This window comes from Lissotriton helveticus, chromosome 9 (assembly GCF_964261635.1).
Source record: "Lissotriton helveticus chromosome 9, aLisHel1.1, whole genome shotgun sequence".
NCBI classification, from domain to species: domain Eukaryota; kingdom Metazoa; phylum Chordata; class Amphibia; order Caudata; family Salamandridae; genus Lissotriton; species Lissotriton helveticus.
In genome coordinates, this window is record NC_136070.1 from 511,850,202 (window position 1) to 511,873,790 (window position 23,589).

Genomic DNA, 23,589 nt, shown 5'->3' on the forward strand with positions numbered 1-23,589 from the left:
TACGTGAGTTAAAATACGAGTAGCAACAGGAGCACGAAAAAGCAGTTTATGTGTGCGTGTGCCCTAACTCCCGGCTTTCCGCCTCAGGAGCCCCAGTTCTAATCCTGGAGATCTGGACGCAATCAGAAAGATTCCCCTGATGTTGTGCCAACTGGAACTTCAGGTCCGCATATAACACCTGGCATGATCCACCAGCAGGATGCAGGAGGCCATGAGGCCCAGCAACCATAGGGCATTCTGACCGAAACCCAGGATAGAGGCTTAAAGATCAAAATCATAGCCCAAATATACCAGACTCGCTGTTTGAGAGGATAAGCCCGAAACTGTATCCAGAACCGCCCCAATGAAAAGGAGCTTCTGAGAGGGAAGCAGGTGTGACTTCGACACGTTGACAGTAAACTCCAGTGAATGCAGGAGGTCCACCGTAGTCTGGAGGTGGAAGAGACAGCCTAGGGTGAGCCCGATTTCAACAGCCAGTCGTCGAGATAGGGGAAGACTGGAACCCCTGATCCGCACAGATGAGCTGCAACCACTGCCATCACTTTCGTGAACACCCAAGGGGCACAGGTAAGGCCAAAGGGGAGCACGGTAAACTGAAAATGCTCATGGCCTACCATGAACCGTAGGTAACACTTTTGGGCCGGCAGGACGGGAATGTGGAAATAGGCATCCAGCAAACCCAACGCTACCATCCAGTCTCCAGGGTCGAGAGTAGACAGAACCTGAGCCAATGTAAACACCTTGAACTTCTCCTTCTGGATGAAGCAGTTGACGTCCCTGAGATCCAAGATAGGACGCAGGCCTTTGTCCTTCTTGTGCACTGGAAAGTATTGGGAGTAGCAACCACAACCTACTTCTGGCACAAGGACGCGCTCAATGGCTCCCTTGACCAAGAGACCCGTAACTTCCTGGCGGAGAAGAGCCAAGTGATCCTCCAACATGCGATGGAATGTAGGTAACATGGATGGAGGGGTATTCTGGAATGGGAGCAAGTAGCCCCTTCGGACTATCTGCAAAACCCACCTGTCTGACGTGATGTTCTGCCAGTGAGAGAAGTGATGGCGAATCCTGCCGCCCACTGGCAACTGGCGGCCCTGGTTGGTCGGACCTGGAAGGTTTAGAGGTTGCTGCAGATGGGGCACTGGTGGACTGGCCCGCCCGCTGGCCCCATGACCCACAGCGCTGGGTCCCACGTCCCCGGTCGCGCAGAGGCTGAATAGTTTGCAAAGGCCTGTGGCTCTGGAAGGAACATGGTGGGGCACCCCTTCCGTAGCCACGCAAGGGGCACAAAGCAGACTGTGCGGGGCAGGAGGTGGTAGCGAGGCCCAAGGATCTGGCCGTAGGCCTAGAATCTTTAAAGCGCTTGAGCGCGTTGTCCGCTTTGTCACCAAATAAGCGACGGCCATCAAAGGGCATGTCCAAAAGAGTCGATTGGACATCACCCGAAAAGCCAGTGGACCTCAGCCAGGTGTAGCATCTCAGGGCTACTGATGTTAAAATCGTCCTGCCTAGTGAGTCGGCTGTGTCCAGCCCAAATTGTATGGCGAACTTCGCTGCATCTCTACCCTTGGCAACAGCACGGGAGAGCACTGCTCGGGCCTCCTCCGGGCACTGTCGCAGCACCTGCGCGACCGTGTCCCACACACAGTGGGTGTAAAGGCCCAATAGACATGCGGTGTTCACCGAACGCAGTCCTAAGCTGGCGGAAGAAAACATCTTCTTCTCAAGGTGATCCAGTTTCTTGGATTCCCTATCAGGTGGAGTGGTAGGGAATGCACCCTTGGAAGTAGAGGCTTGGACCACCAAGCTCTCGGGGTAGGGTGTTTGGAGAGGAAAATTAGGTCATCCGGGGCCGTGCGGTGGCGTTGGGCAATCATCCTATCCACAGGGGCACCTGTGCTGGGCTTGGATGGATGTCCGTGAGGGCCTCATTGAACAGCAGCAGGGGCTCCAAAAAGTCCACTACCGGTTGAAGCACCTTGGTCAGGAGGTTAGCCCAGACCGCATCCGCAAGAAGCTCAAGGTTCAAGGCCTCAGACATCCTATGCAACACCACAGCATAAGAGGCTCCCTCCTCCGTAGCTACGGTACGGGGAGAAAACATGCCAAGGTCTGGAGAGGTGTCCAGACCACTGGCCTCACCCAACTCCCCTCTCCAGTCCGGTTCTTCCAACTGGTCTGTCTGAGGGTCCACAGACCCCTCCGAGTCCTCTTCAACCTCTTCTGGTTCCCACTCAGGGCAATAGGGAGCACCAGGTTAGAACAAGGGTACAAAAGTACCAGTCAACGTCGGTCCCGCTCCATGTCCAAGGGGAGGTTGACATCGGTTGGGGACACAACCGGCGTCAGAAGGGGCGGAGGTGTCGCCAATGGATTCGACGCCAGAGCACGTGTCGTAAGGTCGACCAGCGCCAATTCGGAACAGGCCTGGATCCCTGGGGGCCCTGCGGCGCCAGGCCGAAGCCGCCGGCATCGAAGGCCTAGAATCCCCAGCCGAGTCCACGGGGCCCAAAGGCAAGCCGGCAGAATCGGGCTGCCCAAAGATGGAGTGGAGGTCTTCGTAAAAGCTACGTAGTTGGGCAGGGGTCGCTCCGGCTCACCAGAAGGGAGGAAAGCTCTGAGCCGACCCAACAGGCTCTGTGGGCAGAGCCAGACAACTACCTTCCGCATCCTGCATCACGTCGGCCGACGGACGGGGAGAACGCAAAGAGCGACGGTGCTTCTTCACCTTCTTTTTGTGCTTCGACTTACCCAAAGACGAAGACTTCGACGAGGAGTGATGGTGATGGCTCCACAACTGGTCCCGCGACCTCCCTCTCGACCAGACCTCCAGAAGCTTTCAGGACTGCTCCTGCAAAGACTTCAGGACCATGGCCCGACAGTCAAAGCACAACTTCGGGTCGTGGTCTCGCTACTGGCACCAGAGGCACAATAGATGTGGGTCCGTCACTGACGACATCAGCTTGTGGCAGGAGCCACAAGGCTTGAAGCCGGTCCGTCGATGTGACATCCCTGTGCACCAGGAGTCGAACGATGAAGAAGTTGGCAAAAGTCGTAAAAAGACAGTCAAAAAATGACTAGAGATACTGCTCTCTCAGGATCTGCACTGGCTGGTACAGAAAAAGAAAGAACTGAAATCAGCGCGCAGGGGCGGCGTCTAAGTAGATACCCCGACGTCATCCGGCGATCACAATGACGAACGCGGAGTCGAGGGGTGCCGCCTACCGACGTGCACGGGGTAAAGCTACAAAAAAAAATCTCCAGATCCACTCTGACGCCTGGGGGTAATTCTAAGGTAAGGAATCCATAACTAATAGTCTCTTTCAGATATTTCAGATACAGTGCCTAATATAGAATTTTACTTAACTAACTGTGACCGTATTGTCCTGCTACAAAGTACATGTTTGGTAAAAGTAGAGTTGGACTTCAACAACAAACAGCATTTACACAACCTTGAATGAATTCAGGCACTTAAAATACAACACAAAATAAGAAAGATAATCACTCTCGTTGAGATTAAATTTGTAACACTGAAAAAGCACTTTCATGAAATACTTTTACACGATTTATTGAAATTACATGACGAAATACACAAAGAGTATATTTTGAAATGTCATGGCTTCTGGAAATCTTTTGCATGTTTAACTAAGGAATAGGGGATACAAGCTGTCCATGTACTGCCCAATTTATTATGAACATGGTAGAAAGAGGCATACTTTTTCAATCCAACAAACTAGAAAACACATCTCTTCTAGAGGACATAGAGTATGAAGATGAAGGCAGTTCTACGAAAAGGAGGAAGTCCTTACATTCTGAAAGATCATTTGAGCCACAGGAAGTAAGTGTAACAGTTGCTGACAAGGGGGCAGAAGGAAGATCACACAAGGATGACTCCAACATTCTTTAAAAGATTGCATCTTTTTAGACATTTTTTTTTTGCTTTCCTGCCGACAGGGCACGCTATACCCAACCAGTTGGGAAAGTGGGAGTGCAGGACAACAGAATAACAAATATATATATTTTGGTTGTCATTGCAGAAGGGCTTCATGTTTACAGAAAGTTTTTTGCCTATATATTTTTTAGAAGACTATAAGCAGCCTGATAAAATAAGGGCAGAAGTCTGTGCAAACAAACCCGTAAAATGCTGGCATAAAATAGGATTCATGATCTCGTATGTCAGATCATTTTTGGCATCCAAGTAGAATAATACGAATAAGGGTTCTTAGGATATTTGTGATTTTTAGTTTTCTGACTGATTGAGCGAGAGAGGTACGGAATTGCATCTTTCAGGAATGAACTTTAGCTCTTTTAATATGCATATTTCTTACGCATTTAGAAAGGAATTCATTATTCACCAACTTTTTTTTTGTTATAAATCAACTGTTCTTTAGCACATCTCTTTAAAAATATGTATGGGATCCTTATCCAACGGTAAAATTCTATCCCAACACATTGGTTTTCATGTTTATTTTGTCCACTGGAAAAGCAAACCCAACATCCTACAGCACAAACCTTTGGCAGCCAATTTATATTGTGAAATATGGATGTGAGAAATAGGATTGCTGTTTGCAAAGGTAATATATGCATTCTTATACATACACAATGTTCAATATTGGATATATGGTTCATTAATGGAAAGTCTTAACTATTAGGGTACGAACTCTACAGAAATACAGTGAGGCGTAAGCTCAGCTTGCATTACCGACAATGGTTTTGATATGAAAGTATGAAGTCATGTTTGTAAAATGTAATAATTTGAGGCTGAATATAATGCTTGCAGTAATCTTCGTGATTATATGAATATACATGCAGAATGATCGCAAAAAGACTGGTGGTTGTTTTCAGAATAAAAAGCGCCCAAATAATATTTGCAATTTGAAAAAAAAGAACGAAATGCAGTTTTGCTAAACTAATGTGCACTTTAAATACAAATTCTCAAAGGAACCATTTAGTAAAACGTGACACAAGGCTGTTTAAAAAAAATATATTAATATTGGAGTGAGGGCAAAACTCGTATGGGAAACATGAAAAAACTAGTCCTAAAGAAAGTCACAAACATGCATCTGCAGTTCTATGGCTTTGCATTGCTACAGATTAATAACTTTCAGGAATTTACAAGAGTTCACACAAGTAGGGCTGAAAACCATACTCCTAGCAAACGTTTGACAATCCCATTTTAACATGAGCAAATATAGTTGTCTAATGTCTCTCAAAAAAACCTGCAGAATACATGCAAATTATCTTGTTGTTTCTTTTTTCCCAGTCGAGAAAGCATCGCCCCATAGAGGAACTCTTAGTTTCTTTCTAAAGTGTTTTACTCCTGTCCTTATCAGTAATACATTTACAACATTTTCTAGGATTGGAATGGGTTGGAGAGGAATTGGTGAATGTCACAGACATCATTTAGGGGGCACCAGAGGTCGAAGATGCGACCACTGAGCGTCAGTTTGGGACACTTGGTATGTTTGCTTGTGTCTCCCGAATTTCTTAGTTAAACTTCCGGCATTTCCAAAACAGCACATGGAAGCCAATACCGTTTTCCTTGTTACATATTTATTTTGCTACATTTCTGCTAGAGACCTTCTCACCTTTTGGGGGGTGGGGGGATTAGGGGAGGAGAGGGGAAGAGTCTGTCTCTCTCACAGGCAGTCAGTCTACTGTGCTGCCTCAGAGGCAGGCCCGGACTGGCCGTTGCGGGCACCGGGCAATCCCCCGGTCGGCCGCATGGGTGGGGTGCCGGTTTTGGGCCCCAGGGGTCAGTTTTTGTTACAGGGTCGTTTTTTGCAGCAAATGGCCTTGTAACAAAATCGTCCGAAAACCGGCCCTGGCAAAGAGCGTGGTCGCCCCTCAAAAGCGCCCCCTGGGGGGAGGGGAGGCCAGCCGAGAACTTTGCCAGGGCCGGTTTCAATTCCCAATCCGGCCCTGCTCAGAGGTAGAGGCTGCCAACATTCTAATGTTTTCCTTCACAGCTGTTGTTGTGAACAAAGGCCTCACGGAGCCTCAGGGGATTTCAATCCCCTCAGGTTCCATGAGGCTTTCGACTTATTTGTTGGAACATTCTGCCCTTTAGTGGCGGAATGTTCTAGTAGCCTTATAGCCCTCAGCAGCTGGGCTATACCGGCATTAAAGTCCCTCTCCCTTATTAAAGGCCGGAGACAAATGGATCGGGCCTTTAACCCCTCCCATGCTCATGACAAGCTTAGCTCGTCAAGAGGCACAGTGGAGCTGTGCTCATGACGAGCTGTGCTCGTCATAACTGCCGCGGCCCGCCCACACACGCCTAATTCCCCGCCTGTGCTGGAGAATTGATGAGGGGGCGGGTCTGTGACGAGCTCAGCTCGTCATGAGCACAGCTCCGCAGTGAGTCATGGCGAGCTGAGCTTGTTATGAGCACAGCTGGGTCGCGCCTCCCTCCCGCCCCCCCCCGCACCATGAGGGAATTACCCCAGCAGGCAAGGGGTTAATGAATGGTATTGTCTGCTACGGGGGCATATAGGACTATATTAGCACAGTTCTCTAACAAAAAGGGAAGCTTATGATAGTGGAAACGGACTTAGATGAGTTTAGGTGTTGGGCCCACCTATCTGCTGAATGAGTACTATGTACACCTGGGTAATGACAAAGACAGGAAGGGAACCAAGAGACTAAAGTTTAATCATCAAAACAAGCACCACGATTTTAGATCGGAAGCGGTGTTTAGATATATGGGGACTGCAAGCAATATGTAGAATGGTGCACGAATCATTAAACTTTTCTACTTTTTAAAGGCTGCACCTGGCTTTCACAAATATGTAATTGGGATAAACAACTTATTTTGAATGTACTTTTCAATAGATATTGAAAATGAAGCTAACTTACAGAGTGGTCCTAAATGAGTTATGAAATGTGCAGAAAAAGGTAAGGCACGCAGCGAATCTCTTTGGAATTAGCAGTATTTACTTTCATGTCAATGCAGTCCCTAGTATCTGACATATATTTAAAGTTCTTCTATCATGATAGTTAGTCCCATCACTTCACAAAACCGTGGCACATCTCACTTTCACTCTTGCTCTGCATCTGAAATAAATCCTAGCTCCTTGGAGTTGAATTAAAATACATATTAAATCCTGTTTCACCAGAACTCTCCATTTACAGGCGGAGCTTAAGGGGCCTGTTCCAGATAATTAAGAAGGAAGAAGTATATAGGTGGGTCATGCGATGATACTAATTCTTAGAGTCATTCACAAATGTAAAGCTTGTTTTTGTTCTAGATCAGGGGTTTCCATTCTGTCGATCTAGACCTGATTTTTGGCGGGCCACAGAAAGTCAAAAACAATAAATAAAGATGCCTTTAAATTCTGTGCTTAACTTGTCACATTTGCTGTGATTCAAAGACAGAGGTCAGGCTGCTTTATTCTTTTAAGCTGGGGATTGGTGTTTACATTTCTTTCTCTGCCTGCAAAGTGAGAGGGGTTTTTAAAGAAAATTATGTGATAATGTAGGATATTGTTTTCTTGCAAAACACAACAAAATGTACATACTTGTGAATGAACTATGTACCCAGCAGTTAGGAAAGCAAAAATGAAGCACTTGCTTGTAATTCTGAAGTGCACTGGAAACATAGATTTCAAAAGAATCAAAACAAATCAAGACACTTACTTGGTGATGCCCAAATGATAAATATTCGCAGGAACCTGATTTCCAGACATTATCATTTGTGTTCAACATAGCTGTGCCAATAAAATTGTATGTCTGTGCAAATTCAGAGGCCATTTCAATGGAAAATGTATTGTCTGTAAATGATAATTATTTGCCACACAATACTTTAGCCACATTAAAAAATTGCCCACCTCTTGTCCATTAAAGGTAGGTGGGTCACAAAAGTTTGTTATTCTAAAAAGTGGGTTGTGGTTCTAAAATATTTGGGATCACTGTTCTAGATAATAGTGCAGTCAACTGCCTAGTTAAAGAAAGTGTTGAACCGCTCAGTCTCATTAATATATTTTGTCTAAATTTAACCTATCTGGTCAAATTTAAAACAAGGTATGTGAGTCTTTCCATAGACAACTCAAACTTCATCTCTTTCTCTGTTTTAGGTTGATAATAACTAACTGGCAGAACAGCTCATTGAGTTAAATGTTTAACAGTGAACCATGCATAATTTTCAGGACACTATTTTGAAAAGTTTGAATCCTAGCAGTGACACTCAGCAATCTGTCATCCTGAGGTCAGTAAATTGAGTAAAATAAAATGTGGTATTAACAACACTTATGTGTAGCATTTATCAATATCAGAATTGTAGTATGATGAGCTACATCAACAATATGTTATAATTGCCAGTGATTACCCAAAGCAACCCCGGGGTCTAGAGGTCAAACTATTGCCCACTTGCCTCACAAAAGTATATGTATTTTCATATAATGAGCTGTTGCACATGTCATTTAAGGTCTTGAACTGATTGTGAAACATTTGATCCAAGCCTTTACACCTTTTCATTTCCCTGCAGCTTTTTACATTGTTTGACACTGGCAACACAAGTGGAGCGCTTTCAGCAGGACTTCGTGTACGTATTTTTTTTTATTTGGAGTTTTAATTGGTCCTAGTAATAGGTTTCAATTTACTTCCATGATGTTACTTGCTGTGATTTTATCATGCTAAACGCTCAGAGGACGTCACATACTGTGATGTCATTTAATATCATTGGGGTAAATGTCATATGACTTTAATTTCCTGTGACATCATTCAGGGCCAAAGAGCACACAATGTCAATTCTGCTGGCCGTAGCATTTTGGGTATTTGATGTCAATGGTGAATGCCCATAAACATGGAAATTTGTGAGTGTGCACAATGCACATTGTAGTTGAACCATGGAGAATGCTGTTACCACTGGCATCCACTGCCTGTGACTATATTGGCGCACATGAACATCTTCGGGTTAGTAACATTTTTTGTGAGTGCAAAACCTATATTTGCACATGTAAGCCTAGCTTAGGTGCGGAAATAGCTTTGAGAATCCGGCTAATAAAATTTTGTCTCTGACAAGACCAGGAAGAATGTATCTAGTCATTAATCTAGAACTTGGTATATGCGCACGATTATAGAAAAAAAGGAAACTGATGCACAGTGACATGAAGTTCTTTGCCCAAGAATTATACAATGTCTTAAGTGGAGAAAGTCAGATTTTAAGTGGTTTCTTTGATTATCAGTTGCCAGCCTACTCGCGGGACCACAAGTATAATCTTGTTTTATTTACAGTGACATTTTGTGATATTGAGTGAATGCTTAAAAGTAAATTTGCAAAACCAACTCACAAGGCACTTCCAAAGAAGCTAAAATAAGAAAGAGAGCAATGGTATTATTATGGCAAATATGTATCCAGAACTCTGAAGTAATCAGAACTCTGGCATAATTAAAGTGAAACATAAAAAATGGTTGAAACTTACACTTTTTATGATGAAGCTGAGAATTTTTATCTGGCCTTTTGGCAATTGTTGTTGTTTGCATTTTTCTTCTTCTAAGTTTCCAAGTTTCTCACTCAATTGCCTGTGCACGGTCTTTACACGCATGCTATAGTATATAATTTTTTTCAAAACTGTAGACTGAAAACAAAAATGAATACGGTTTAAAAAATGCCATTAAATCTTTAACTTTAAAGAATTCCTGATATACTGATCAAACACTGCACATTATTTCACATTGATACTTACCTGCAAATATACCATTCAACAGATTCTATATTTGAAATTGATTACCAGCCACAAAAGCATTGCACACTTTCAAAATTGCACCAATAATTTGTAATACTTTGCACACCTGAACCAAATGACGCATCTTCATATATTTATTGGTCGCATGCATCTAAGCAATGTGTGTCACTTTTTCTACATGAATATTCCCAAAACGTATATATTTGTGACATTTTAACACATCTCTGCAGTCAAAGTTAATGCTTAGGTTAAACCTAATCCCCAATCATGCTTCCATGTCTCAGTGCTTCCATAACACTATAAAGCAGGTGTTCTGTACCCTTCTATGTTCTTTCACTAAACCAGGTTTGACCATGTTGTTGTCCTTCTGCCTCTATTTTCAAGATTATCAAGACAATAATATACTTGTCAACATTCTATTGCTAAAAACAGGCAGAATGTAATCGTTTTCAAAAATGGTTCTAGTATAAAAAAAACTTTAATATCTGTTTTTATTTCATTTTTGAAGATTACAGCATCACGAAAGATAACATGATTCACATAAAGTTGACCATACAGTGAACCATCCATCTACGTGAGATAGACATTACAGTTAATTAGCGGCTTATATCAAACATACATTTGGTGTTGTTTTAGACGCAGCTACGAACGGAGTCTCGGCAGAGTGTGCTTGTTCCGCAAGGATAACAGCCTTCATGCATTTGATGTGGTTCCCTTTTCGTTTTGTGCAGAGTCTTTACGGATCGTAAAGGTCGGGCAAGTGTACAGATGTTATAAACAGAAGAAACAACCAACAAAAGTTCAAAACTAGCAGCAGCGGGAGGAGGGAAGGGGGTTGGTTGGGGGGGTGAGGGGGTTTTGTGGGTTTGGTTAGTTCTAAAATGTTGGCCAACATTGCCTATCAAGTGCCTCATCTGCATCGCCCAGCTCTTATTGACTGCTCGCTTCCAATGCCTATTCTTACTTGGCGATATATGGACAAGTGCTCACAATCCGCGACTGTCTTACCTGTTACATATACTTTGTACTGCGATGCTTTGCTGTGCTTTCTTTTGGCTCAATAAAACACCATTTAAAACTAAAACTAGCAGCAGCATGCATTGAATTTCAGGAGTGTGTTCGCACCCTCTCTCACCCTCCCCCCGTTTGTGTCCCCCTCTTCCCCCCCCGGGTCCTCCTCTACATCCACCTCCCGCGTCATAGCGCACCTTGGATACCAGACGGTATGTGCACTCTTACCCGTCATTGCGGTTACTTGCTATCAGGTCACTCCTCCCTCCTTATCAGGGCGTCTCCCCGACTCCCATGTTGTCCCTCTGGGGCGTCCCCCTCAGTGTGTATCAGGGCTTGGAGTAGTCCCTCCCATTGCATTGCTATGGGTGTCTTCCGTAGCCCCAACGTTTCCTCTCGCAGAATGGCAATTCCTTCTGCTTTGGCTCACGCTAAGAGTGAGTACCTCCATGCCCGTATGTGTGGTGGGTCTCGTGCCTTCCATTTCTTGGTTAGGAGTCGCTTAGCTACCACCAAACCTAGGTCTAGGAAGCGAGAGTATACCTTCGTGGTTGGAGACTTGCGGAAATGGTGCAATAAATAAATGGGCCATTCAAAGGTATGTCTCGGCCTGTACAGGTGTGTAGTGCTGCGCCTACGGCTTGCCAATAGGCGTGCAGCCTGTGGCAGCCCCATAGCATGTGTACCAGTCCAAACCCCACCTCCATGCACCGGGGGGATAGCGCATCTGTGCGGGGAAAGTACCTGTTTATCCGTTCGGGCGTGAGGTATGCCCTGTGGTTTATAAATTGCTGTATTTGCCGGAATCTCATGTTCCTAGGGATTCGCGTTGGGCTTTTTAGTATCCTTTCCCATTCCTTGTCCTCTAATGGCCGTTCCAGATCTGCCTCCCACTTATGGCGTAGCAGGTCTAAAGTTATCGTTGCAGGTGCTGGCTTGGTTCCACTTGCATTTCTCCCCATCTAGAGGACAATGTCGCGATGAGTGAACGGTTTCTTAGAAATTGTCCCGGCGGCAGCCCCATCTCGTCGACCAGAGATTCATATGGTATGAGCCTGCCGTCCCGATACAGGTCTCCCAATGTCTGTATGTCTGCTTCGTGCCAGTCCGTGAGCTCAAGTGGTGTAAGCACCCGAGGCCCGCTGGGGGAGCCCACTAGCGGTATGGCCGGTGAGTAGGGGACCAATGCCTTGGTGTAATACAGGCAGCGACGGTAGCACCTATAAGCCACCACCAGAAGGAGAGGGGCAGGCATTGGGGCTTTGGAGGCCGGGTGGAAAAGTTTGGTGATATATTCCAGAGAGTGGGGGGGGGAACCAAGGTCGTGGTGTCTTCACGCCACCCCAGCAGGCTATCCACTGCAGTTGTGCCGCCAAATAGTAGTGCTCGAAACAGGGCGTAGCTAGTCCCCCTTGATCAGTGGGGCAGGTATAGCTTTGCTAGCGCCAACCTGTGACGCGCACCGCCCCATAGGAAGTCCCAGTGCAGCTTAGTGAGTGTGGCAAAGAAGGCCGCTGGGACGTAGAGGGGCAGATTGGCAAAGTAGTACAGGAGTCGAGGAAGGATCACCATCTTGGATAGTGCCACCTTGTCTGTGACTGTCAGCTGTAACGTATTCCAAAAGTTCACTTGTGATTTGATGGCTGTCACTGCCCTTCCCAGGTTACCGTCAAAGAGGTCTGCTGGTTGACAGTATATCTGGATGCCGAGATACCGGAAAGTGTCTGCATTCCACTGCACCCTTGTACCCTCCAAAAGATAGCCCGGGTCCTTTGTGTCTCCCCCAAATGGGTAGATGCAAGAATTGTTGACATTCACTCGGAGGACCGAGAGAGCAGCAAAGTCAAGCAGCGTGTACTCCAGTTCGGCCGGTATGTTTCCCACATCTCTCACAAATACGAGGAGGTCGTCCGCGTATAGTGACACCTGGTAGGTCGTATCTCCTAGAGGTATGCCATCTCCTAGCGTCGCGCGCATAGCCGCAGCCAGGGGGTTCAAATGCTAGGGCGAACAGGAGAGGCAATAGCGGACACCCCTGCCTAGTGCCCCTACGTATGGGAATGGCATCAGAGATGTATGGTCCCAACCGTACTCTAACTGTAGGGCTTTTGTACAGTAGATCAACCATCTGGAGGAACCCCCAACCCAGGTCGTACCGTAGAAGCACCGCGGCCAGGTAGCTCCACTCCAAACAGTCGAAGGCCTTCTCGAGGTCGAGCACCAGGCATCCCTCCCTGGGCCATTCCCTCACCCCATCCGCGGCCACTCTAAAGAATCTCCGCAGATTCAGCAATGTGCTACGCTTGGGCACAAATCCGGTATGGTCAGTATGGACCAGTTCAGGGACCACCGGCGCCAGTCGCTCCGCTAACATTTAGGCGAGTATTTAGTAATCCACATTTAGGAGTGCCAGTGGTCTATAGGACCCTAAGCTTTCAGGGTCTCTACCTGGTTTTAACAGAGACACCAGATTGGCCTCACCCATCAATGGGGGTAGTGTGTGTTCCTCCAGGGCCATAGAATATAGGGCATGCCGATGCCGCATCAGAGGCTCTCTGTAGGCCTTGTTGTATTCAGCCGGCAGGTCATCTGGACCCGGTGTTTTCCCGGAGGCAATCGACCCTATTGCTTCGCTTATTTCCTCTAGAATGAGGGGACCATTGAGTGCCTCTTGATGCGCTCCTGTGGCTGTGGGTAATTGAACAGGTTCTAGAAAACTCTCTAGGTCGGGGTTGGAGCAACGTGTTTTGGATCAGTACAGCAGTGAGTAGTGATCCGACATTACTTTGTGTCCTCTGTGTGTATACTAGATTTCCTTCTGGTGTGCGTATGGCTCCTATTGGAGTATCGATAAAGAACAAAAGAAGGAGTACCACCCAGTGGAAACGACAGTTCCTAATGGGGTACAGGCTGAAACAAAAGGGGGACATTTCCTTTTGTTAAGAAACCCCTCACTCACCACCTAGTGGTGACAAGCTTCATCATCGGGGTCCACCCTAATGACCTAGCGTCATCAGGGTGTGCTACAACACCTGATTACAGTGGAGCTGGTTGTGAGTGAGGATGCGTGAAAAGAAAAAAAGGGTATGTGTGTTAAAAATTGTCCTGGTTTAACTTAAGAAATTGAATTTTTATTTATAAGCAACTGGGCAATGTTAAAAACAGAAGTGCGAGATAAAGTGAGGGTGATTATGAGCCCTTGTATCTCTATGTGTTGTCAGGTCTACATGTTTCAACCATAAAGGTGTTGGTTCACCAGGTTTTCTTCAGGACCGTTGCCCTGAGAGTGGGTGGTGTGCGTCCCATAAAAGGCGCACCCAGTCCTACTCTCTGGGACCAGAATAAGTGACAAAAAATTAGATGTCTGTGGTATACGCTGTAACCCAGTTGGGTTAGCGTGAAAAATCAAAATACCTGCAAAGAGAATGAGGAGTAATGTCAGGTAATTGGTCTATGTACAAGCCTGTAACGTCGTGCAGTGTCTCACATTCGTGTCTGCATGCTGATGATCCCATTAGGACAGGTATCTTATGCTCGTGTACAGGGTACTGTGGCTCAGTACCATGCTGTGGTAGTACCTGGGTTATGTTGAAAGTGGTGTGCTGCTTAGCCACTCAAGTACACAACGCTAATTTTACGTGCGTCAATATCTATTTGATGCAAACGCCTGACATCCAGTTTATGTGGCGTGAACAAATCTTGCATGCCTATAGTGTGGGCAAAATTTTGTAAAAGTGCATCGGCTGCCATGCTCTGCATGCATCACTCGTACCGGACTCACAAACACAAAACATTTAAAGACACACAAGGGTTAGGCTTACTCGTTTTGGGGTATTTAGAAACCTCATAGGGCGGGGAAGGCTAGCCTCGTCAGGAAAACGAATTCTGAAACAAAGATCGATGGTATGTTTCAAGAGTGGCGTCTGACTCGGAAAAGTGGGTTAAGGAAGATCGGGACCGGGCGCTGAGGTCTGTGCAGCCCGCGGGTCCCAGCGCATGAATTACTTACAGTTTTGTGAAGAGGTCCCTGGCCGTATACCTACTGCGGTCCTCCGCCCTGTTACAGTGAGAACGGGCGTCTGGGCAGGTATGTAAGCTTTCTACTTCCGCGGTAGGCGGAGTTGACTGCCGGTCACGTGGGTCGGCGCCAGCGTCGTCACTGAGGCAAAGTGATGGATGGTGGCCGCATTAGCTCAATCTCCCCCTGCAATGTAGGGTTCGATTCCCGTGTAGGGAATCGATCTGTCTGAGAGCTAAAGGCTTAAAAAGGAAAGTAAATAATTACAATTCCGCTGCTACGAGGGTGTGACAATATAAAGCCATGGGGAGAAAAATATCCAAATTATTGGGAGATGAGACATGGCTGGAGGTACATGGCTCAGCAGTTGTTAAAGCCTGTACTAGGTGTCAAATTGTACTAAGGAAATCATACAGAATGTGGATATAATGGAGTTAAAGTCAGAGTCCAGGACAGGTGGCCTTAAGGCAAAGGCTCTTAGGCTGTATGTGGTGGGGTGGTCAGTCAGCCCACTGCTAGATGTTCTGTCCCAGATGGGAAAGTTTATCTGCAGATAGTGTCAGATAGTGCTGGAAGTGGGCGGCTGGTAGACGGTGAGGGACCCTTTCTAGATCTGTGAGTGAAGGGAGGAGTTTGTTTAAAGTCATTGTAATACTGAGTGCCATGGGATATTATCGTTGAGCCCTGTTCTGTGGGTCGACAGTCTGTAGACCCAACGTTGTTCTTTTTCATATAGGAGGCGCTGGGTGTTGGGTCCCAGCGGGACTTGCTCAATGACGGTCCATCTCATATCGTTGGGTGTGTGATGAACCTCGAGAAAATGGTCGGTAAGTTTTGTCGCATTTCTCTTGCATCGTATGGTGCTGCGGTGCTCGCAGATCCGTTGCTTGACTTTGCGAGTCGTCATGCCAACGTAGGATTTTCCGCAGGCACACTTAATCAGGTATACCACATTGGCACTGTTGCAGTTAGTGTGTGCACGTTGTTCCCACACTTTCCCTTCCTCTAAGTTCAGTGTCTTGGTGTTTTCTGTCAGATGGCAGACACTGCAGTCTCCACATTTGAAGTGTCCTGTAACTGGAGGTAGGTTCCATGCTGTGGTAATGCTCGGGTTGAGGTTGACAGGATGAAGTTTAGGTCTGGTGGAAACCAGGTTGTTTTTCAGACTGGGTGCTTTTTTGTAAGAAAACAATGGTTTGTCCCAATTGAATGCTCCTGTGTTCACTATTGCCCAGTGTTTATTAATACATTTACTCACTTGGTTGGATATGGTGTTATATGTCGTGACGCAGGTGAGTGGTATTTGGTCTGTTCCCACAGTTTTTACTTCAAGGAGCCCCTCTCTTGGTTGGTTCCTAGCCCTCTTTTGGCATTTTTCGATGATCCTGGTAGGATACCCACGTTGTTGAAGTTTACTGGTTAAATCTCGGGCTTGAACCTTGTAGTCAGATAGGTTACTGCAGTTCCTCCGGAGTCTTAAATATTGCCCGTAGGGTAGATTTTCTCTGAGGGGGCGAGGGTGGAAACTCTCATATCTGAGAAGGTTGTTTTTGGCAGTTGGTTTGAAGTGGGTTTTAGATGTTAGGTCGTTGCCCTCTTTTGAGATTTCTAAGTCCAGGAACACAATGTGTTGTTTGTCAAAAACGTGGGTGAATTTCAAGTGTGAGTCGCAGGAGTTTAACCAACTAATGAACTCCATAAGTGCTTCCTCTGGTCCTTGCCAGATGGCTAGGACGTCGTCAATGTAACGTCGCCAAAATTTAATGTGGTCACCGAAGGGGTTAGTTTCAGCTCGGATGAATTTCTCTTCGAAATCATGCACATAAAGTCCTGCCACGCTTGTGGCAAAAACACTGCCCATGGAGGTCCCACCGATCTGGAGGTACAGAGATCTCTCATACTCAAAATAGTTCCTTTTTAACGCTAGGGTAGCGCATTGAAGGATGAAAGATACTGGTGTCTGATGTTCCCAATTGTTATTCTCTAGGATAGTTTTTAGTACATTGATGGTGGCATCCTGTGGTATGCTGGTGTACAGACTTTCTATATCGAGGCTGAGTAAGATGGTTTCCTCGTCAACTTTGATCTCTTTCAGGAGTACCAGTAGGTCTTTAGTGTCCTTCAGGTATGTGGGTGTGGATTGTACAATGGTTTTAAGGAAGAAGTCACAGTACCTCGAAAGTGGTTCCAAAAGTGACCCAATTCCTGACACAATTGGCCTGCCAGGGGGGGAATTTTTCCTTTGTGCATTTTGGGCACAATGTAGAAGTATGGGATTTTGCCTTCTGTTTTACTTAGGTAATCAGCTTCCTGTTTAGAGATGTTGCCTGTTGCTTCAGCCGTCTCCACTAGTTGAAGGATTTCTGCTTTAAGATCCTCTGTGGGATCTCTAGGTAACGGTTGGTAGTTCCTCACGTCTCCAAGGAGTCTCCTGCACTCCGTATCATAGTCGGTTTTATTCATGATGACCAGGCCTCCTCCTTTGTCTGCTGGCTTGATTATGATATTGTTATCTGTTTTTAGGTTCAGGATAGCACTTTGTTCTGCTCTGCTGTTATTTTGGAACTGTTTGTTTTCTTTCATCCGTTCAATGTCATTGAATACTGCCTGTTCAAATGTGTTAATCTCAACTGGGATAGTATGAGGAGGGGGTATGAATGTGGACTTTATTCTTAATCCTGTTTCATTTGGTTTGCCGTCCATATCCTGTCTGGGGTGTTTCTCAAAGAAAGCTTTCAGTTTCAATTTTCGGAAGAAGGCGGATAGCTCGCAATGTAGCTTGAACTTGTCGAGTCGAGTTGTAGGCACAAAACCCAGACCTTTATTCAGGACTTTGGTTTCGATGTCGGTTAAGGCTCTTGAAGATAAATTGGTCACTAGTTCCTCATGTTGCTGGGACCTGCTTTGTTCGTTCCTGCTCTGCTCCTGGTGTTGTTGCCCACCGGGTCTTCCTCCTCCCAGTGGACGTTGTTCCCTGGTTTTTTTCTTCCCCTCCCGCGCCTGCCTCTGTTCGAAAAAGGAGGGCGGAATTGATGTGGTTGGAAGAATTGGGGTTGAAAGGGTGGTTGCCATCCATACATCGGGTATGCTTGGTCTGGTATGAACGGTGGGGGGAATGAAGGTTGGCCGTATTGTGGCCATTGGTATTATCCTCTGAATCCTCTTCGTTGTCTTTGTTTTTGGTTGCTGCTTCCCGAGCCTCCGCTATTGTTTGAACTGTTGGAGCTGTTGCTAGATACATCTGAATCAGGATCAGTACCTGGTGTCACTTTGTAATCTGCTTCCGAGTAAGGGTAAGCTTTGACGAAAGAGAAACGTTTAAGGTCTTTTGGGAATTTTTGGACCTTTTGTTGGGTGAGATTCTCCCTGTATTCGTTGATCTCTTTATTGAGATCATCTAGTTTCTTCTTGTATCCCGTGATGGTCGTCTTGATTTGGGCTTCCGTGACTTGTATATCTATCTGTATTTTTTCAGACAGACGTAGTGCGGTTTTAAGGATCAACATGATCCAATCATGTGTACAATGCCATGCTATACGTGCCCAGTCCCTTCTAAACTCATGATCATCTAAAAAGATGCGTGGGGCGTTGGTGACCAAAAGTCCTTTCGGTGCCATTTGGTTAGTTACATATTCCTTGAGGATTGTGCCGTGAAGTATAGTTCTAATGCGATTTCTCTTCATCTCTGTCAGTTTATCCCAGTCCGATGTCTGGGCGATTGTGTTACTTATGTTGGCATCTGCAAAGACTGCGAGGTTGCCCATGATGGAGTCAATTTCTTCTGTCGAGTAAGTGAGGCCTTGGTTGTCTGCCATGTTTGATCAGTGTGTCCAGGGGTAAGGTGAGCTGCGAGACAGGCTAGGCTGCTATGTCTCAGCTCTCACAGCTGTGCGCTGCCAGGACATGAAAAACAGAGGGGAGAGCAAGGTATTTGGTTTACCAAGTGAACGGGGGAATACTCCTTTACCCCTGGGTATATCGATAAAGAACAAAAGAAGGAGTACCACCCAGTGGAAACGACAGTTCCTAATGGGGTACAGGCTGAAACAAAAGGGGGAAATTTCCTTTTGTTAAGAAACCCCTCACTCACCACCTAGTGGTGACATGCTTCATCATCGGGGTCCACCCTAATGACCTAGCGTCATCAGGGTGTGCTACAACACCTGATTACAGTGGAGCTGGTTGTGAGTGAGGATGTGTGAAAAGAAAAAAAGGGTTTGTGTGTTAAAAATTGTCCTGGTTTAACTTAAGAAATTGAATTTTTATTTATAAGCAACTGGGCAATGTTAAAAACAGAAGTGCGAGATAAAGTGAGGGTGATTATGAGCCCTTGTATCTCTATGTGTTGTCAGGTCTACATGTTTCAACCATAAAGGTGTTGGTTCACCAGGTTTTCTTCAGAACCGTTGCCCTGAGAGTGGGTGGTGTGCGTCCCCTAAAAGGCGCACCCAGTCCTACTCTCTGGGACCACAATAAGTGACAAAAAAGTAGATGTCTGTGGTATACGCTGCCTGTAACCCAGTTGGGTTAGCGTGAAAAATCAAAATACCTGCAAAGAGAATGAGGAGTAATGTCAGGTAATTGGTCTATGTACAAGCCTGTAACATCGTGCAGTGTCTCACATTCGTGTCTGCATGCTGATGATCCCATTAGGACAGGTATCTTATGCTCGTGTACAGGGTACTGTGGCTCAGTACCATGCTGTGGTAGTACCTGGGTTATGTTGAAAGTGGTGTGCTGCTTAACCACTCAAGTACACAACGCTAATTTTACGTGCGTCAATATCTATTTGATGCAAACGCCTGACATCCAGTTTATGTGGCGTGAACAAATCTTGAATGCCTATAGTGTGGGCAAAATTTGGTAAAAGTGCATCGGCTGCCATGCTCTGCATGCATCACTCGTACCGGACTCACAAACACAAAACATTTAAAGACACACAAGGGTTAGGCTTACTCGTTTTGGGGTATTTACAAACCTCATAGGGCGGGGAAGGCTAGCCTCGTCAGGAAAACGAATTCTGAAACAAAGATCGATGGTATGTTTCAAGAGTGGCGTCTGATTAGGAAAAGTGGGTTAAGGAAGATCGGGACCGGGCGCTGAGGTCTGTGCAGCCCGCGGGTCCCAGCGCATGAATTACTTACAGTTTTGTGAAGAGGTCCCTGGCCGTATACCTACTGCGGTCCTCCGCCCTGTTACAGTGAGAACGGGCGTCTGGGCCGGTATGTAAGCTTTCTACTTCCGCGGTAGGCGGAGTTGACTGCCGGTCACGTGGGTCGGCGCCAGCGTCGTCACTGAGGCAAAGTGATGGATGGTGGCCGCATTAGCTCAATCTCCCCCTGCAATGTAGGGTTCGATTCCCGTGTAGGGAATCGATCTGTCTGAGAGCTAAAGGCTTAAAAAGGAAAGTAAATAATTACAATTCCGCTGCTACGAGGGTGTGACAATATAAAGCCATGGGGAGAAAAATATCCAAATTATTGGGAGATGAGACATGGCTGGAGGTACATGGCTCAGCAGTTGTTAAAGCCTGTACTAGGTGTCAAATTGTACTAAGGAAATCATACAGAATGTGGATATAATGGAGTTAAAGTCAGAGTCCAGGACAGGTGGCCTTAAGGCAAAGGCTCTTAGGCTGTATGTGGTGGGGTGGTCAGTCAGCCCACTGCTAGATGTTCTGTCCCAGATGGGAAAGTTTATCTGCAGATAGTGTCAGATAGTGCTGGAAGTGGGCGGCTGGTAGACGGTGAGGGACCCTTTCTAGATCTGTGAGTGAAGGGAGGAGTTTGTTTAAAGTCATTGTAATACTGAGTGCCATGGGATATTATCGTTGAGCCCTGTTCTGTGGGTCGACAGTCTGTAGACCCAACGTTGTTCTTTTTCATATAGGAGCCGCTGGGTGTTGGGTCCCAGCGGGACTTGCTCAATGACGGTCCATCTCATATCGTTGGGTGTGTGATGAATCTCGAGAAAATGGTTGGTAAGTTTTGTCGCATTTTTCTTGCATCGTATGGTGCTGCGGTGCTCGCAGATCCGTTGCTTGACTTTGCGAGTCGTCATGCCAACGTAGGATTTTCCGCAGGCACACTTAATCAGGTATACCACATTGGCACTGTTGCAGTTAGTGTGTGCACGTTGTTCCCACACTTTCCCTTCCTCTAAGTTCAGTGTCTTGGTGTTTTCTGTCAGATGGCAGACACTGCAGTCTCCACATTTGAAGTGTCCTGTAACTGGAGGTAGGTTCCATGCTGTGGTAATGCTCGGGTTGAGGTTGACAGGATTAAGTTTAGGTCTGGTGAAAACCAGGTTGTTTTTCAGATTGGGTGCTTTTTTGTAAGAAAACAATGGTTTGTCCCAATTGAATGCTCCTGTGTTCACTATTGCCCAGTGTTTATTAATACATTTACTCACTTGGTTGGATATGGTGTTATATGTCGTGACGCAGGTGAGTGGTATTTGGTCTGTTCCCACAGTTTTTACTTCAAGGAGCTCCTCTCTTGGTTGGTTCCTAGCCCTCTTTTGGCATTTTTCGATGATCCCGGTAGGATACCCACGTTGTTGAAGTTTACTGGTTAAATCTCGGGCTTGAACCTTGTAGTCAGATAGGTTACTGCAGTTCCTCCGGAGTCTTAAATATTGCCCGTAGGGTAGATTTTCTCTGAGGGGGCGAGGGTGGAAACTCTCATATCTGAGGAGGTTGTTTTTGGCAGTTGGTTTGAAGTGGGTTTTAGATGTTAGGTCGTTGCCCTCTTTTGAGATTTCTAAGTCCAGGAACACAATGTGTTGTTTGTCAAAAACGTGGGTGAATTTCAAGTGTGAGTCGCAGGAGTTTAACCAACTAATGAACTCCATAAGTGCTTCCTCTGGTCCTTGCCAGATGGCTAGGACGTCGTCAATGTAACGTCGCCAAAATTTAATGTGGTCACCGAAGGGGTTAGTTTCAGCTCGGATGAATTTCTCTTCGAAATCATGCACATAAAGTCCTACCACGCTTGGGGCAAAAACACTGCCCATGGAGGTCCCACCGATCTGGAGGTACAGAGATCTCTCATATTCAAAATAGTTCCTTTTTAACGCTAGGGTAGCGCATTGAAGGATTAAAGATACTGGTGTCTGATGTTCCCAATTGTTATTCTCTAGGATAGTTTTTAGTACATTGATGGTGGCATCCTGTGGTATGCTGGTGTACAGACTTTCTATATCGAGGCTGAGTAAGATGGTTTCCTCGTCAACTTTGATCTCTTTCAGGAGTACCAGTAGGTCTTTAGTGTCCTTCAGGTATGTGGGTGTGGATTGTACAATGGTTTTAAGGAAGAAGTCACAGTACCTCGAAAGTGGTTCCAAAAGTGACCCAATTCCTGACACAATTGGCCTGCCAGGGGGGGGGAATTTTTCCTTTGAGCATTTTGGGCACAATGTAGAAGTATGGGATTTTGCCTTCTGTTTTACTTAGGTAATCAGCTTCCTGTTTAGAGATGTTGCCTGTTGCTTCTGCCGTCTCCACTAGTTGAAGGATTTCTGCTTTAAGATCCTCTGTGGGATATCTAGGTAACGGTTGGTAGTTCCTCACGTCTCCAAGGAGTCTCCTGCACTCCGTATCATAGTCGGTTTTATTCATGATGACCAGGCCTCCTCCTTTGTCTGCTGGCTTGATTATGATATTGTTATCTGTTTTTAGGTTCAGGATAGCACTTTGTTCTGCTCTGCTGTTATTTTGGAACTGTTTGTTTTCTTTCATCCGTTCAATGTCATTGAATACTGCCTGTTCAAATGTGTTAATCTCAACTGGGATAGTATGAGGAGGGGGTATGAATGTGGACTTTATTCTTAATCCTGTTTCATTTGGTTTGCCGTCCATATCCTGTCTGGGGTGTTTCTCAAAGAAAGCTTTCAGTTTCAATTTTCGGAAGAAGGCGGATAGCTCGCAATGTAGCTTGAACTTGTCGAGTCGAGTTGTAGGCACAAAACCCAGACCTTTATTCAGGACTTTGGTTTCGATGTCGGTTAAGGCTCTTGAAGATAAATTGGTCACTAGCTCCTCATGTTGCTGGGACCTGCTTTGTTCGTTCCTGCTCTGCTCCTGGTGTTGTTGCCCACCGGGTCTTCCTCCTCCCAGTGGACGTTGTTCCCTGGTTTTTTTCTTCCCCTCCCGCGCCTGCCTCTGTTCGAAAAAGGAGGGCGGAATTGATGTGGTTGGAAGAATTGGGGTTGAAAGGGTGGTTGCCATCCATACATCGGGTATGCTTGGTCTGGTATGAACGGTGGGGGGAATGGAGGTTGGCCGTATTGTGGCCATTGGTATTGTCCTCTGAATCCTCCTCGTTGTCTTTGTTTTTGGTTGCTGCTTCCCGAGCCTCCGCTATTGTTTGAACTGTTGGAGCTGTTGCTAGATACATCTGAATCAGGATCAGTACCTGGTGTCACTTTGTAATCTGCTTCCGAGTAAGGGTAAGCTTTGACGAAAGAGAAACGTTTAAGGTCTTTTGGGAATTTTTGGACCTTTTGTTGGGTGAGATTCTCCCTGTATTCGTTGATCTCTTTATTGAGATCATCTAGTTTCTTCTTGTATCCCGTGATGGTCGTCTTGATTTGGGCTTCCGTGACTTGTATATCTATCTGTATTTTTTCAGACAGACGTAGTGCGGTTTTAAGGATCAACATGATCCAATCATGTGTACAATGCCATGCTATACGTGCCCAGTCCCTTCTAAACTCATGATCATCTAAAAAGATGCGTGGGGCGTTGGTGACCAAAAGTCCTTTCGGTGCCATTTGGTTAGTTACATATTCCTTGAGGATTGTGCCGTGAAGTATAGTTCTAATGCGATTTCTCTTCATCTCTGTCAGTTTATCCCAGTCCGATGTCTGGGCGAT

General features: G+C 46.0%; 1 protein-coding gene across 1 annotated transcript in view; it reads right to left on the reverse strand.

The window, feature by feature from the left end:
- Positions 1–23,589, reverse strand: part of LRRC9 (leucine rich repeat containing 9) — a 1,011,210-nt gene that overhangs the window by 685,265 nt on the left and 302,356 nt on the right. The window contains exon 8 of the mRNA XM_078660357.1: positions 9,423–9,578. Coding sequence (XP_078516483.1) covers positions 9,423–9,578 — 156 coding nt within the window. The remainder of the gene's footprint in view (positions 1–9,422; positions 9,579–23,589) is intronic.